The sequence below is a fragment of the Pristis pectinata genome, chromosome 1 (assembly GCF_009764475.1).
Source record: "Pristis pectinata isolate sPriPec2 chromosome 1, sPriPec2.1.pri, whole genome shotgun sequence".
In the NCBI taxonomy this organism is placed as follows: Eukaryota; Metazoa; Chordata; class Chondrichthyes; order Rhinopristiformes; family Pristidae; genus Pristis; species Pristis pectinata.
Window position 1 is genome coordinate 82126654 of NC_067405.1, and position 17805 is coordinate 82144458.

Genomic DNA, 17805 nt, shown 5'->3' on the forward strand with positions numbered 1-17805 from the left:
CCAGGGGGAAGTCGCGACAGTGGCAGGGGCCTGGAATGCAGGGGTGGTGTAAATGATGTATTAAATATTTAATGTAAAACACCAACCATCAGTAGCAGTAAGTTTAAGTTACATTATCAGAGTATGCTGAATTTGAAATAACAACCTACTTCTGAAGTTTAGCACTCACAACAACCAATGTGACCTTTTCCATTCTTTTTGATTCTGTCCAGAATATCAGTTGCAGAGGTCCAGATTAATTATAATTAGTTCTTTTGCTTCCATCTCCTGCCAGGTCCATAAATTGTGTGTATAAACTTACCTGCAGCAACCATAGTCCCTGCACTGGTTGCAGAAGGGACCTGGGACCAAGGGTTGGTGTCACGCACTGGCATCACTGTGGGAGATATGGCTGGTGCTGCAACAGGTGCTGGGAAGGCTGAAGATGCCCCATTGACTACAATGAGAAAATTCAGGTAGTCACATTTCTAACACCACAAATTTTTTGGCAAAGTTCATTCACCTTTGAATTGCCATCAAACCAGGTACTCACTTTGGGAGGCCGTCACTTGAGGAGTCACACCCACAGTAGGCTTGGTCATTGGTGCAGATGAGAATGGGTCCTCCACTTGTCCACTGAATGCATGTGTTATCTGAGAACACAGGGAGCTTATACTGTCGATTTCAGCTGCACCATCACCTTGCCCTTCAGGCACTAAGTAAAAAGGGAGAAATATTTTTTTTAAAAATCTAACACAAATGGTTCATGTGTTGCACAAAATAAGGCTTCAGTTACTGTATTCCAGCACAGCCCTTTGCACTGGCATTTCACTAGATGCAAATCAAGAAATAGTTCAGAGTAGATTGTAGACTGAGTCATCCCTGACACATGCAAAGACTGATCACAGCCACTGCTACAGCGGGAACTATTACACAGCCTTGCATTACTGATCATGAAACAGTGACTCCTCTTTGGGCAGAAACCGGGACAGAAACGAAGAACAAACAATGAAAAGCCACGATACCATATCCGAGCAAGAATTGGCACCCAGTTGTTGGAACTAAAGATAAAAGTAAAGATATAATGGATGAACAATGTTCCAATAATTTAACCAAACAACATGGCACCTAATTTTCCCTTTTCTAGGCATCAACTGAAGAGAAACAAAACAAACACCAGGGGGAAAACTAAATGGAAGTATCTAGGTCACACATCAAAAGCTCTGGAACAATTCTAGAGTTTAAAGTGCAGAGTGAATGGTGGTAAAATAAAATCAAGGACAGCCAAGAAATAGAGTCCACTGTGAGACACCAAGGTTACCTGTGGTCACTGTTCTTTCAGCTCGATACCACTGGGAAATCTGAGCTGGGGAGAGCGGTGCAGCCAAACAAAGAGGGGAAGACAGCAGCTCCCATCACATCCAACAGGTGATGAGAGAGACCATTGGATTGGGTGCTGCCAGTCCCCATCAATGTCCACGCTCACCGTGCAGGCATTAGCCCAGCATCACAGCACTGAGGGACCACACTGCCTGTCCCAGGCCATCCAATGCCAATCCTCACAGGCAGCCTGCCCCCAATAGCTATGCTCCCCTGACAATGATTCAGTGTAGCAGGCAGCAGACCATGCTGGAGCCCCAGCACCCAGGGCTTCTGGCACCACTGCGCTCAGCCACAGGGAGGGCAGGGGTTTGTTTTAAGTTCTGGCACAGCTGCACACAGCCCAGTCAGATTCCTTTCTAAAGCAGAGGTGGGTAGGTGTTTGAGCTGGAGGACCATGACAGCGATAACGAATCAGTGCTGTGTGAAGTAACACTAAGCGGGGTATCAGTGTAATCAAGATAAGAGCAAGGTGGTGCATTTTGGAAGGAAAGCAAGTCATTATATACTGAGAGATATTGTAGAAGAGATAACTTGGAGTGCACATCACAGATCTCAGAACAGCAGGACTGGCAGCAAGGTGGTGAAGTATCCGGGATACTTTCCTTTATTAGTCAAAATATTGGATGCAGGACCAGGGGGACCATGCTGGAACTGAATGAAACACTAAAAGCCACAGCTATGGTCTTGTATACAGTTCTGGTCCACACATTACACAATGGAGGTGGTATCTATGGGGGGGGGGGGGGGGGTGGGAGAGGGTGACAGAAAAGCTCTTAAGTTAAGGCTTATCCCCCACATTTACCATGGATGAAGAAGTTAATGAGTTCAGGGAAGAGAACACTGATGTCCTGAAATATATTGATATTACAAGAGGCAGTCCTGAATCACAAAGATGGATAAATCCCTGGGACCTGACTAAGTGGATCTAGGATGTTGTGGGAAGCAAGGGAAGAACTTGTTGGTGGCTCTGGCAGAGATTTCTGTATCTTCCTTAGCCACAGGTGAGATATCGGAAGACTGGAGGGTGGCTAACATTGTCCTTTTAGCCCTTGTTACATAAAAGCACAAGCCAGTGAGCCTAACGTCAGTGGTGGGAAGGTTACTGGAGAGGATTCTGAGAGACAGTATCTACCTGCATTTGGAAAGGCAAGGACTGATTAAGGATGGTCAGCACAGCTTTGTGCGTGGGAAATCATGTCTTACAAATTTGAACGAGTTTTTTTTTTAAGAGATGACAAAGAGTTTTGACAAAGACAGGCCTGTGGATGTTGTCTACATAGACTTTAGCAAAGCCTTTGACAAGATCCCAAATGGTAGGTTTGTCCAAAAGGTTAGATCACATGGGATCCATGGTGAGCTAGCCAATTGGACACAAAATTGGCTTGGTGGTAGGAGTGGTGGTGGAGGGTTGTTTATCAGAGTGGAGGCCTATGACCAGTGGTGTGTTGCAAGAGTCAGTGCTGGGTCCCTGTCATATACAGTATATTAATGATTTGGATGACAGTTGATGTAGCACAATAAGTTTGTGGATGATACCAAAATTGGTGGTGTGTTGGACAATGAAGAAGGTTGTCTAAGTTTACAATATGATCTAGATCAACTGGGAAAGTGGGGGAAAGGAATGGCAGATGGAATTTAAATCAGACAAGTGCAAATTGATGGGACATTAAACAAGGGCGGGACATACACAGAGAATGCCAGGGCCTTGGTGAGACTGCACTTGGAGCATTGTGAGAAGTTCTGGTCACCCAGCAACAGAAAGGATGTGATTAAGCTAGAGAGGGTGCAGAAAAGATTCACAAGGGCGTTTCTGGGACTGGTGGGCTTGACTGGAGAGACTGGACAGGCTGGGATTCTTTTCCCCAGAATGAAGGAGGAGGCTGAAGGGCGACCTTAAAGGAGGTTTATAAAATCAAGATGGGGCATAGATAGGGTGGATGGTCACAGTCTTTTTCCCAGGGTAGGGAAGTCTAAAACTAGAGGACATAGATTTATGGAGAGGGAAAAGATTTAAAAGTGGACTCGAGGGGCATTTTTTGCACAGAGGGTGGTAGGTATATGGAATGAACTGCCAGAGGAAGTGGTAGAGGTGGGTACAATTACAATATTTAAAAGACATTTGGACAGGTTCATGGATAGGAATAGTTTAAGAGGGATATGGGCCAAAGGCAAGCAAATGTGATTAGCTCAGGAAGGCAACTTGGTTAGCATGGGTGAGTTGGGCCAAAGGGCCTGTTTTCTGTGTAACTGGGAAAGTATAACTTTATGACTCCATATCTAAGAATTAAGAGTTATGCTGCTGCAGCTGGAGAATTTTATATGTGAAGACAAGTTTTTCTTTAGAATACAGGCAGCCAAGGGGATATTTATAGGCGGCCTAGATAAGATGTCTAGGAAAAACACTATTTCCCTCAGCAGTGATGTCAAAACACAAGGTAGATAAATTTAAGGTAATGAATAAAAGGACTGAGGGATTCAAAAGAAAAAGAAACAATCACACAAAAACTGAGGGGAATTAATTAAAATCTTCAGCACAGTTTAAACAATACTGGGTGAGGCTTTGTGATGCAGGAAGCCAAGGGCAGGAGGTGGGATTAGTCCAAGTAGCTCTTTTCTGGAGGATATGGAGACTTTGAGCCGAATTGCCTCTTCCTGTGTCAGACATTTCTTTAATCCTATGATTTAGTCCAATAAACTGTAAGGTAAAATTGATATGCACTCCACCTGTCCATAGCTACACAAAAACCTTCAACAGGAACAGGATCTCATTATGCTTTTAGTACCATGCTCAGTCACTTTATGGTTTATTTCTGGAAGGACATTTCCCACTGGACCCAAGCAAAATGGATGTTTTCACAGTTCTTAAAACCACAACTCCCAAAACCCACACTGTGAAACCACTGCATGAATAGCTTCCCTCCATTAGAATTTAAGTTTTTTCTAACCCAAAGTACAAAAATCAAGACTTCCCACCTGTATTTTTAATTTGGAAATCAGTTTTCCGTTGTGTTGTTGAAGGCAACTCATTTATTCGAAGTGACATTTGCCTCTTAAATGGAGATGTTGTCTGACTCAGCACTGGGAATCCTCGGAAAGATCCCTGCCGGGCAAGCTGCTCTACAGGTGCATGCCTTCTGGGTATGGCATGTATGTTGCTGGATTCCTTGTTTTCTGTACTGGTGGATGGGGCAGATGGTGAAATTGATGGGGCTGCAGGAAATGCAGCGGAAGTAGTTACAACTGCTCCCTCTGTTTCAGCTGTAAATAAAACATGATACGTAGGTCACACAGTGGTTTAAAAGTTTTCCAAAAGCACTGCCGCAGTAAGAATAATTTCTTCAAAGGCAAGTCATTTTAAACATATTCTATGCCCTAGTTGTTGGCACCTTTCAACTGGCAAAGTAAAAGGAACAGCCCATTAAAAAAAACATTCAGCACTTAAAGCCAATAGGAATCCAGAAGGCAAACATAGGCAAGACTTTAAGCATCACTATCACCCATCATGCACACAATGAAAGAATACATAATGATCAGTAACATGAACTGCTGTCTCCTGTGTTCTTATACAACTTCAGTCACAGACAAGGCAGCCTGATCAATAGAGTCACAGAGAATAAAATCAGACCCATCAGCCGACCTTGTCCATAATAACCATTAATTACCAATCTATACTAATCCCATTTAGCAGCACTGGTCCATAGCCATCCATGCCTTGGAGATTTACATGCTGTCACCCTCCCCCTCAGGCAGCACATTCCCAATTCCAACCACCTTCTGGGTGAAATGGTCTCCATCAGATTCCCTCCAAGTCTCTTGTCCCTTACCCTAGACCTCTGGTCCTGCTTGGAAAACTTATCTACCTACTACTTTGCCTATGCCCCTCAGTTTTTGTATGCCTCAATTAGCTCCCCCCTTAGCCTCCTCTACTCCAAGAATAACAAACCCACCTCATCCAGTCTCTCACAACTGAAATGCTCCACCCCAGGGAACATCCTAATGAACCTCCTCATTACCCTCTCCAGTTTAATCAAATCCTTCCTGTAATGTTATCAGAATTGTACACAGTACTCTAGCTGTGGCCTAACCTATGTTTTATACAGAACAGCTTTTCCTCTTGTCACTCTTAATTCTCTTCGTCTTTATTTAATACCTGCGACCTTTAGTCATTGGCCCCTCCACCAACAAAAGCAATATTCTTCTATCCACCGTGTCCAGAACCCTCATCATTTTATGTATTTTTTTCTAAATCAGATCTCTCATCAGCCATAGCCAACCTTTATGCCATATGTTTCAAATTGACAGATAAGCCTGTTAGGTGTTACATCGTCATAAGCCTTCTGCAAGTCTGCACCGCATCAACTGCGTCACCCTCCAACTCTTTCCATTACCTCATTAAAAAAAATTCCATCAAATTGGTTAAATAGGATTTGCCCTCAACAAATCCATGCTGGATTTTCTACATTAATTCACTTTCCTCCAGGTCATGATTAATCCTGTTCTGGATCAGTGTTTCTGAAAGCTTTCCCAACATGGAGGTTAAACTGTAGTTGCTGGTCTTATCCTTACTCCCATTTTAGTACAAGGGAGTAACAATTGATGCTCTCCAGTCCTCTGGCACGACCATCATATCCAAAGCGTATTCAGTGATTTCAGTCAATGCCTCTGTGATTTCCTCCAGTGCTTCCCTCGGAATCCAACCATGCATATACCTCTGGTCCTGGTGACATACCTACTTTAAATTCAACCAACTTTTCTAATACCTTCATGCTATCAATTCTTAACTTCTTTTGCTATCTCCTCTTTCACTACTTTAAGTTCCTTAACTGTGAGCTCAGCAGTCCAACGTTAGGGAAATGTGCGATAGATAGAGGCCATTCTTCAGGAATTTTTAATCTCAACTGCAAATGACATTTAATAATCCAATCAAACATCAGTTTGTTACTCAAAGTAGTAGTTCCTACCCATTATTTCCAAGCTATATTTAGTCAAATATTATTTAACATAACCTGCTCTTTTAGACTATATGTAATAAAATTACAATAATTAGAGTTAACATGCCTGCTGGTCTACAGTAAGGTGAGAAAATAGAAGTATATGAATGTGTGTCTTTACAAATGAAGATTACAGTACAAAAGCAGAAAATTAGGCCGAATTTTTAGAACTGTGGATTTAAACTAATATGACAGAGGGAGTAGCACCAGGATGAGGCAATGGAGAATACAAATTACATGGAGGATGAGAAGAAACGAACAGTGTTAGAACTGCTTTTTATTTTAAAATGAGCGGGATCAGACAGGAGAGAATTGTGAAGCATGGTAAGATGGATCAGGTGCACATGTATAAATGCAAAATAAAAGTAAGTTGAGCTGGTGAACTGCAGGGGTCGAAAATAATTAGGTGCCAGTAATGGAGACTTTGCTTCAAGGAGGAGGAAAACAAATGAGCTCCTAAAATTCTTGTTAACAGTGTTCAGGAAGAGGTGGCAGTATCAAAGGTACCCTGCAGCTCAAGAAAGGATGTATAAGGGTTTACTGCTAGAATCTGTTTGGTTACAATTAAGGAACAGAGAAGTTATTATACCTTAGTGTATACAATATGCCAAACAGTTTGAAGGGAATAAAGGAGAAAGTCTGCAGGCAAACTACAGAAAGAATCTTTGAGCAGGAATAAGGACATAAGAAAAATAGGTCATTTGACCCTTCATGTATGCACTGCCAATCAATAAGATCATTGCTGATCTTTTATCTCAATGCCACTTTCTTGCACTAGACTTTCCCAATTCTATTAACATCCAACAATCTAGCCATCTCCAGCAATTAAGCCTCCACAACCCTCCTGGGTAAAGAATTTCAAAAATCCACCACTATCAAGATGAAGGATTTTCTTCTCATCTCTGAATCCTGATTTTGAGAACGTATCCCTGGTTCTAAGAATCCCAGGAAACATCCTCACTGCATCTACCCCTTCAAGCCATGGAAGAATTTTTTGTGCTGCGATGATATCACCTCTCATTTACCTAAACGTAACTGTGTAGCCCCAATCTGTTTAATCTTTCTTTAAAGGACAAACCAACAATTGCAGGAATCGTTCTGTGAACATTCATTCTACCTTAGGATGCGGGTCATCAGGTCCAAGGGCAATTTTCACCTTTCAGTCTTGCTAATTTTGCCAGTACTGGTTTTCAAACTAAAGAAAATTTCTTTCAACTCTTCATTCCCTCTAAATCTATTTCCAGGAGATTTTGACTTAGAGCCAGAGTTGTACAGCACAAAAACAAGCCCTTTAGCCCATCACATCCATGCTGACCTTTTCCCTCCCCATCTACAATATACCCATTTGCCCACATTATGTCCATACTTAAGTGCATAATTAACAGTCATCCTTCCTCTTCTGTGAAGTCAGGTACAAAATATTTCCCTGTCAATTCTTTCCTCCTCAATATCATTTCTCTCGTCCAGGTAAGACCACAGCTGGAGTTTAGCCTGGATGCATCAGATTACTTGCAATTCTCAGTGTTAAACTACAATGGAGAGAGTGTACAAACAGGCTCATTGAATTTAGATTCTTGACTTTTAAAGTGTTTTGGAGAGTTAATAGTGTAGATAACAATAGAGAAACTATTTCTGCATGTTGGTCATCCTGGACGAGTAGTTACGTTTTTAAAAAGTTGAAACTAAGAGTGAAATTCTAAAATTTAAAGCCAAGAGTGAAGCTAAGCAGCGAAAAGAAGCTTGGAACTCCACAGAAAACAATCTTTGCTGCATCAATTTTAAATCAGCTTTTGTTAATCAGAGATATTAAGGCATATGGGGAAAGTACAATTTTATGGTTAGGTCACCTATCATCCACAATCACACTGAGTGATGGAACTGGCTTGAGGGTCTAAGGGTTCCTATGACCCCTTTCAGGCAGTGTATTCTAGATAGCAACCCAAGTAGAAAACGATTTTGTCCATACCTCCAGCTATTACCCTAAACTTGTGTCATCTAGTTTCTCCTCATTTCTCGAACAAAACACTTAAGGAAATTTAACATTGTCATTAGAAATCAGCACCATCATTCCCTCCGCAAGGAGAACAACATCTATATCCCTTCTTCTTATTCCTCTTAAATGGAGTCTTTCATCACCGGTAAATCATTCTATTAAATCTCCTCTGCATCAACTCTGAAGCGTGGTGTCCATAATTTTATAAAGATTTAGTGGAATTTCTTTGCCTTTGTACTTCATCCCACTGAAATAAAGTCTTTGCCTTAAGTCACTGAACTTTCTCCAGTCACCTACAAAGACTAATGTTGGTACAGCCTCAGGTCTCTCTCTGTCCTGCATCCATCTCTATTTAGCTTATGTGCCTTTCATCATTCTTCCTATCATTTTTCACTTTCCTGCATTAAGTTTCACCTGCCGTGCACCTGCCCACATCACCAGTCTGGGCTAGGTCACACCTCCCATTTACCCTAAGATCGCATTAATCTTTCGCAGTCTTGCAGGTCCAGTTGAGCTGGCTTTGTTGCCACAGCTGTCTTGTGGAATGGAATAGACCACAAGCAGGAAGGAGGCTTCAGTGAATTACAAGACTGTGCCCTTGGCCATTCAGATGGCTTTTTGCCAATTTTAACTGTAAATAATCTTTTCAATGGTTTCTAAAGGTCTCTAATCATATTCAAAATACAAAGAAAATAAAATTTACTTAACCAACAACTAATAAACTAATTCAAAAATTAAGTAACTGAACTAAAAACAAAACCTCTCAGCGTTTACATCCCATCCAGATGAATTGTAATTTATAGTAATTTTATATGTCATTGCACTATACTGCTACCGCAAAAACAAATTTCACATCATACAAGTCAGTGATAATAAATCTGAATCTGATTCTGAAATTGCATCCTTCATAACCAAATCTAGGTAAATATTATATTATATAGCAAAAAGCAGCCTGAGAGCTTTACACTGATATAAGGGGTACACTACTGCAAACTTCTTTTGACCACCATTCTCTGCCTCCACTTTGCAAATTCATATCCATCCAGTCACAACCCCCACAATCCTGTAGGGTTCATTGTTTTTCCCACCAATTTTCCCAAATACATTTTTGTTTTCCCACTACCAATGTTTCCCTTTTCCAGTCATTATACAAAACTATGGGTTAGAAGGTTGTGGTCAGAACCTCCACTCCGCCATCAAGGAGCAGCCAGTGTGTGAGTGGCTCAGGGTAGGAATGGAGCTTTGAGGCTTTGGCTCGAGAGGCTAAGGGAGAGCTCGCTCACTGAGAGGTAAGGCCGATAAGTTCCTTTAATTTCATTAACTTAGGAGCAGGTAGCGAAGGCAGTAGTTAGGGCAGTCGTCTGCTCCGTATGCAGTATGTGGGAAGTCAGGGACAGCACACTTGTCCCTGATGACTACACCTGTAAAAGGTGCATTCAGCTGCAGCTCCTGACAAACAGAGTTAGGGAACTAGAGCTGGAGCTGGATGAACTCCAGATCATTTGTGAGGCAGAAATAGACAGGAGCTTCAGGGAGATAGTCACCCCCTAGAAGTCAGGAGGCAGGTAGCTGGGTGACTGTCAGGAAAGAGCAGAGCACCCCTGTGGCCATTCCCATCAACAATAAGTATACCGTTTTGGATACTGCTGGTGGGGATGACCTACCAGGGTCAAGTTACAGTGGTCACGTTTCTGGCACCGAGATGGGACCCTCGGCTCAGAAAGGAAGGAGGGAAAAGAAGAGAGCAGTAGCGATAGGGGACTCGATAGTTAGGGGGACAGACAGGAGGTTTTGTGGAAGAGATCGAGAATCCCGGATGGTCTGTTGCCTCCCTGGTGCCAGGGTCCATGATATCTCGGATCAAGTTCTCAATATTCTCAGGAGGGAGGGTGAGCAGCCAGATGTCGTGGTCCATGTAGGAACCAATGACGTGGATAGCAAGGAGGAGGTCCTGCAAAGAGAGTTTAGAGGATTAGGTGCAAAGTTGAAGGACAGGACCTCCAAGGTTGCAATCTCAGGATTGCTACCCGTGCCACGAGCTAGTGAGGCTAGAAACAGGAGGATCATGCAGCTAAATATGTGGCTAAGGAGGGAGGGCTTCATTTTTCTGGACAATTGGGCTTCCTTCCAGGGAAGGTGGGACCTGTTCCAATGGGACAGTTTGCGCCTGAACTGGAGGGGGACTAACATACTTGCGGGTAGGTTTGCTAGTGCTGCTCTGGGGGGTTTAAACTAGATTTGCAGGGGGAGGGGAACCAGAGTGTTAGAGCAGATAGTGAGATGGAGGAGGAAAAACGTTGTGCAAAGACTGCAGGTATATCAAAGGTTTATACATGATAGAAATGTTCTCGGGTGCATCTATTTCAATGTAAGGGGTATTGTAGGTAAGGCAGATGAGCTTAGGGCGTGGATTGGCACGTGGGACTACGACATTATTGCTATTAGTGAAACTTGGTTGCAGGAGAGGCAGGACTGGCAGCTTAATGTTCCGGGGTTCTGTTGTTTCAGACGTGATAGAGGGGGAGGGATGAAAGGGGGAGCAGCGGCATTACTAGTCAGGGAAAATATCACAGCTGTGTGTAGACAGGACAGCCCGGAGGGCTCGTCCACAGAGGCTATATGGGTGGAGCTGAGGAACAGGAAAGGTGTGGCCACACTAATAGGGTTGTACTATAGACTGCCCAATAGTCAGAGAGAATTGGAGGAACAAATCTGTAGAGAGATAGCAGACCGATGTAAGAAACAGATAGTTGTAATAGGGGATTTTAATTTTCCACATATTGACTAGGTCTCCCACACTGTGAAAGGGCTGGATGGCTTGGAGTTTGTCAAGTGTGTTTAGGAAAGTTTTCTAAATCAATATATAGAGGTACAATGAGAGAGAATGCAATACTTGATCTCCTATTAGGGAACCAGACAGGTCAGGTGACAGAAGTATCTGTAGGTGAGCATTTTGGGTCCAGTGACCATAATGTCATTAGTTTCAAGTTAATTATGGATACGGACAGGTCTGGTCCTCGAGTTGAGGTTCTAAATTGGAGAAAAGCCAATTTTGTGGAAATGAGAAAGGATCTATGAAGAGTGGATTGGGATAAGTTGTTTTCTGGCAAGGATGTGTTCAGTAAGTGGAAGGCCTTCACAGGCGAAATTTTGAGAGTGCAGAGTTTGCATGTTCCTGCCAGGATTAAAGGCAAAGTTAACAAGCATAGGGAACCTTGGTTTTCAAGGGATATTGGCGATCTGGTTAAGAAAAAGAGAGAGGTGTTAGAAGGTACAGGCAACTAGGAACAAATGAGGTACTTGTATAGAATATATAGAAAGTAGAGGCTATACTTTTTTATTCATAGTCTGCTCTGTGTTTAAGATGGCTGCTGATCTCCTTAAGATGGCCGCTGGGTCTCCTTCTCCAGCTCGAGCGTGGGAAACTCTTAGTGCGGGAAACATATAGCTCATTAAAGAAATAGTTAGTCCATTCCTAGGGAGACACTTTTGATTTATTGTAGCTCATTAAACAGATGGTTAGCCCATTCCTAGGAAGACACTGTTGATCTACTGTGTAGCTAATGGTTGTTATGGCTAGTGCGACTAATGATTTTGTAGCAGTTCTGTAGCTGATAGTTTTCATAAGTGATAAAGCCAGGTGCCAGCAAGTCTCAGAACTCATAGGTAATAGGGGCACATTGTGATGTTTTATAACTGTTAGCCTTGTAGCTAAAGCCTAGTATTGTTTTATAACTGATAGTTCTGTAGCCTAGTACCAGTACTCCCAATGCCCATAGATAATTGGGGCAACCTGTGATTGAGTCAGGAAATGATTGTGGCAAAAGACAAATGGTTGTGAGCCAGGAGACAACTGTGAAAGGGGGCAAATGGTGAAGGATGAAATTGTGAAGATAAGAGAGAACATGATGGCTTGTAACAATGTAACTGAGCTATGAAAAAAAGGTATAAAAAAAGGACCGCGAGCTTTGCTTGGGGGCAGTCAGAGAGAGCAGCAGTCAGAGGGTAACTGACTGACTGTCACCACTTTTGTTTGCAAATATAAGTTTAACTTTTTGAGGAATCTTCTGCTTCTCCTGGTCATCTATTTATTGTGGGTAACCACGACACTTGAAGAGTATAGAAAATGTAAGAAAATACTAAAGAAGGAAATCAGGAAGGCAAAAAAATATGAGGTTGCTTTGGCAGATAATGTGAAGGTAAACCCAAAGGGTTTCTACAAGTATATGAAGAGTAAAAGGATAGTAAGGGACAAAATTGGTCCCCTAGATGATCAGAGTGGTCGGCTAGGTGTGGAGCCTCAGGAGACGGGGAGATCTTAAACAGTTTTTTTGCCTCAGTATTTACTCAGGAAACTGGCATAGTGGATATGGAAGGAAGGGAAACAAGCAGTGGTGTTAATGGAACATAGAGATTAAAGAGGAGGAGGTGCTTGCTGCCTTACAGCAAATAAAGGTAGATAAATCCCCTGGGCCTGATAAGATATTTCCTCGGACATTGAGAAAGACTAGTGTAGAAATTGCAGGGGCCCTAGCAGATACATCTAAAATGTCCTTAGCCACGAGTGCGGTGCCAGAGGACTGGAGGGTAGCTCATGTTGTTCTGTTGTTTAAAAAAGGATCTAAAAGTAAACCAGATAATTACAGGCCAGTGAGCCTGACATCAGTAGTGGATAAATTATTGGGAGGTGTTCTGAGAGATCTGATATATAAGTATTTGGACAGCCAAGGGCTGATTAAGGATTAGGGCTGATTAAGGCTTTGTGCGTGGTAGATTGTCTTTAACAAATCTTGTAGAGTTTTGAGGAGGTTACCAAGAAAGTAGATGAAGGAAAGGCTGTGGATGTTGTCTACATGGACTTTAGTAAGGCCTTTGACAAGGTCACACATGGGAGGTTAGTTCAGAAGGTTCAGACTCTAGGTATCTACGGAAAGGTTGTAAACTGGATTCGAAATTGGCTGTGTGGGAAGAAGACAGAGTGGTAGTAGATGACTGTTTCTAAGACTGGAGGCCTGTGACTAGTGGTGTGCCTCAGGGATCTGTGCTGGGGCCATTGTTGTTTGTTGTCTATGTCAATGATCTAGATGATGATGTGGTAAATTGGATCAGCAAGTTTGCTGATGACACTAAGATCAGAGGTGTAGTGGACAGCGAGGAAGGCTTTCAAAGCTTGTAGAGGGATCTGGACCAACTGGAAAAGTGGGCCAGAAAACGGCAGATGGAATTTAATGCAGACAAGTGTGAGGTGTTGCATTTTGGAAGGACAAATTAAGGTAGGACATACACAGTAAATGGTAGGGTACTGAGGAGTGCGGAGGAACAATGGGATCTGTGAGTTCAGATACAGAATTCCCTGAAAGTGGCGTCACAGGTAGACAAGGTTGTAAAGGCGGCTTTTGGCATCCTGGCATTCATAAATCAAAGTATTGAGTATAGGAGTTGGGATGTTATGGTGAGGTTGTATAAGTCATTGGTGAGGCCAAATCTGGAGTATTGTGTGCAGTTCTGGTCACCTAACTATAGGAAGGATATTTGTAAGATTGAAAGAGTGCAGAGGGGATTTACTGGAACGTCGGTGGGTCTTCAGGAGTTGAGTTACAGGGAAAGATTGAACAGGTTAGGACTTTATTCCTTGGAGCGCAGAAGAATGAGGAGAGATTTGATAGAGGTTTACAAAATTATGAGGGGCATAGATAGAGTTAATGCAAGTAGGCTCTTTCCACCTAGATTAGGTGAGATAAGTATGAGAGGACATGGCTTTAGGGTGAAAGGGGAAAGGTTTAGGGGGAACATTAGGGGGAACTTCTTCACTCAGAGAGTGGTGGGAGTGTGGAACAGGCTGCCATCTGATGTAGTAAATGTGGGCTCACTCTTAAGTTTTTAGAATAAATTGGATAGATACATGGATGGGAGAAGTCTGGAGGGTTATGGACTGGGTGCAGGTAAATGGGACTAGCAGAATAAAGTTTTGGCACAGACTAGAAGGGCCGAATGGCCTGTTTTCTGTACTGTAGTGTTCTATGGTTCTCTCAGTCAATATGTGAAGGCTCAGGTAAATAACCCAAATCATAAGCAGATTTGAAAACCCACAATGCAACCCATCCAGAAGAGACTTTTCTAAAAACTGCCAACTTTTTAAAACACCTCCTTTATTTTTATCCTTTTTCTACTACCTCCTTTTCTGGGATATTGACACGTGTCTATTCTTAGTGACAGCGTCTGCAAAGTACTTGGGAAATCAACAAGTATAATGAATTTGGACAAAGCCAAGAAACAATATTGGGAGATGCCAATTCTATAGGCTTCCAAACAGCAGAAGTAATGTTGGATTTGTTAACTAGTGGTAACACAGTAATCAGGTGTGAACCAACTGGCAAAACTCTAATCACTAGTTTGGCAACACCACTCTGCACTAAAATGAACTTTATTTTTGTTCTAATTGTATTCCTTCTTGTAACAATTATGTATAATTTATGTTTAATTTGTTTTTCTTGCAATTGTTGTATGTTAGGTGCTATGTGCCTGTAATGCTGATGCAAGTAAGTTTTTCATTCGCACCTGTCCATATGTGCGCATGTATGTGTGTGTACGTGTTGGTTTGTAATCTGCATACAGTTGGGTATACCAAATTTATAAATTTGCCTGCCACATTAATATAGTGTATATAAATTATTTTCTAGGTCAGTAGTTCAGGAATCAAGTAGAGAATAGGCTATTTTAGATCCAGTTTTGTGTGTTGAGAAAAGATTAACGAAGCGCAATTGCAAAATGATGGAGTTGATCGTGACTTGTTTCAATCTGAAGGTCTTAAGATGAAAACTCTGACAGTCAGAGGCATGAGTTGGCTCTGGGAGACTGAGAAATGCTAGGAAAAATGGCTGATTCTTAGAACATTAACACACTATATATAACTTTAAACGCACAACCCCCCCCCCCCCCCACAGGAATCGTGATCCAATTATAGTTAACAGAATTTAAAGATATTAGATGAAAGTAAAAGGGTGTGATGTTGAAAAGAAGATCAGTAAACTGAGAATTCTAAAATTTCAGAATTCAGTAGAGAGCCAATGCATCGACAGGAAAAGGGAAGGTAGGAAACAAGAGTAGGCAAATGAGAAACAATCACAGACTAAACCTTCCATGTAGAAAGGAAAAAAAGAGCACAATTAGTGGGTTGACATAGCTTTTTGCATATTTTCCACTTTGTATAGTGTGGTCTTTTATGAAGAGCAGCAGTCCAATGGCTTAATTACTTTGTGTCCTCGGCATTTTAGCACTATGAATATGAATTCCTAATTCTTTTTGGGCCTCCTATTTCTCATATGGTGGATGGAAATGCAATCATTTTCATAAGGGAATAAGAGAAATACTTGAGAGAACATATTTGGGGAACATCTGGTTGTGGGATAACTGAAGAATTCTTTCTATGAGTTAGAACAGATGTAATGGCCCTCGTGTTATATACTTGTTTGTTGCAATACCTTTCTCTAGGTGTTATAAATGCAGCATGTACATTGTTGTAGTGTAGTTGTTGGAAGAAATATTCCTTTTTGAAGAACCTATAGTTCCTCCTCCCTTCGCCACATGGTTATTTTGCTTCTTTACCTTTCTTGGTGTCCTGCATCTGTTTCATAATTTCTTCACGCTCTGCTTGCTCAGTGGCTGTGATTACTCGGAAGGAACCTTCCCTGGTGAAGGTGGTTCGATTGGCATCAAAAGTGGCAGTAACATTACATTCCTTTTCGCGCTTCTGCTTCCTTTCCAAACACGCTGCAAAAGCACAGCCCACAGCATGGCTTAAGCGCTCGCCCTAAGGAACATTATAATACTGTTAAATGATACAAACATTAGTTCCTATATACCTGTCATCAAGCACAATCAGCATCATTTACCATGTGCCCAATGAATCAGTCCTCCTGCTATCTAGGTATGGATAGGTTAACTTAACTCCTTGGTAACCCAGTGAGAAACACAGCCACAAGGACGTCATTGTCAACCCAAGCATGCTTGGAACCTTACCAAGAAAAGCCGTCAACAAACAAAAACCTCTGGTTACACAAGACCCAAGATCTTTTGTTTGTCAATTGTTTCCAGGGAGTGGGCAGAAATCTGCCAGAAAAGGACAAGATATGAAACCAGGACCATTCTCAACTGTGTGCCTTGTTCTGCACCACACGGCAGATTCATCCACACAGTGCAGCCTTCATATGAAACTCATCTCCTTTCATCTTGGCTGGGGTGGGAAGCAAATCAAAATTTCAGCATGCATTCTCTCAGATTAACCTCAAATGTGTACTTTATTGTTAAGATAGAAAATGAATAAATTACATTTGCTTTGCAACTGAAAATTTCACAGCAGACTGTAACATGTATTCAGATGACAGCAACAACAAAGTTCAAGTCAGTTGACAGTTGAAAACAGAGAAACAAGTTGATTGAGTGCTATGTACTTTTGGAAAAAAGTTAGTATGTCATTGGTTCATGGTTTTTGAGAAGTTTTTTTGATATATATTTTGAAATTTTACCTCTGGGACATTCATCAGTGGTTGGGAAGTCATTGGAGATTCTGAGGGACAGGATGTGTGTTCACTTGGAAAGGCAGGGAATGAGGAGTCAGGGAGATGTTTTTGTGCAGGGGAGGTCATGCCTCAAATATGACCGAGTTTTCTTTTGAAGAGGTAACTAAGAAAATTGACGAAGGCAGCATGGTAGATGCAGTTAGCAAGGCTTTTGATGAGGTCCTGCATGGTAGGCTGGCCCAGAAGGTTAATGCACAAGGGATCTGAGGCGTATTGGTGAACTGGTTCCAAACTAGATGGGTGATAGGAGGCAGAGAGTAGTGGTGGATGGGTTTTTCTTACTGGAAGTCTATAACAGGTGGTGTACCATAGGGATTGTGCTGGGACCTTATGTTATAGATACATGACTTGTATGAGAATGTAGGTGGTCTGATTAGTATGTAGACGACATGAAGTGTCAAATGTCCCACCCACCTGGGACATTCTCTTCTCTCCTCTTCCATCGGGTAGAAGATACAGGAGCCTGAGGGCACGTACCACCAGACTTAAGGACAGCTACTACCCCACTGTGATGAGACTATTGGACAATGAGATTGGACCTTATACAATGAGATGGACTATGACCTTGCACCTTATTGCACTGCACTTCTCTGTAGCTGTGGCACTTTACTCTGTACTGTTATTGTTTTTATCTGTACTACTGCAATGCACTCTGTACTAACTCAATGTAACTGCACTGTATAATGAATTGACCTGTATGATCGGTATGCAAGGCATGTTTTTCACTGTACCTTGGTGCAAGTGACAATAATAAACCAATACCAAAATTGGAGGAGTCATAGATAGTGAAGGTGGCTGTCCAAGGATACAGCAGGACATAGATCAGCTATACAGGATAATCTTTGTCCCAGGGCACAGGTTTAAGGTGAGAAGGGAGATC

At 42.1% G+C, this 17805-nt stretch overlaps 1 protein-coding gene across 11 annotated transcripts in view; it reads right to left on the reverse strand.

Annotated features, from left to right (window-relative positions):
- Positions 1–17805, reverse strand: part of numb (NUMB endocytic adaptor protein) — a 135197-nt gene that overhangs the window by 7284 nt on the left and 110108 nt on the right. For all 11 annotated transcript variants that reach the window (XM_052030547.1, XM_052030501.1, XM_052030556.1 and 8 more), the window contains 4 exons: positions 15952–16156; positions 4336–4620; positions 533–694; positions 302–436 (listed from right to left, as the gene is read on the reverse strand). In XM_052030547.1, coding sequence (XP_051886507.1) covers positions 302–436; positions 533–694; positions 4336–4620; positions 15952–16156 — 787 coding nt within the window. The remainder of the gene's footprint in view (positions 1–301; positions 437–532; positions 695–4335; positions 4621–15951; positions 16157–17805) is intronic.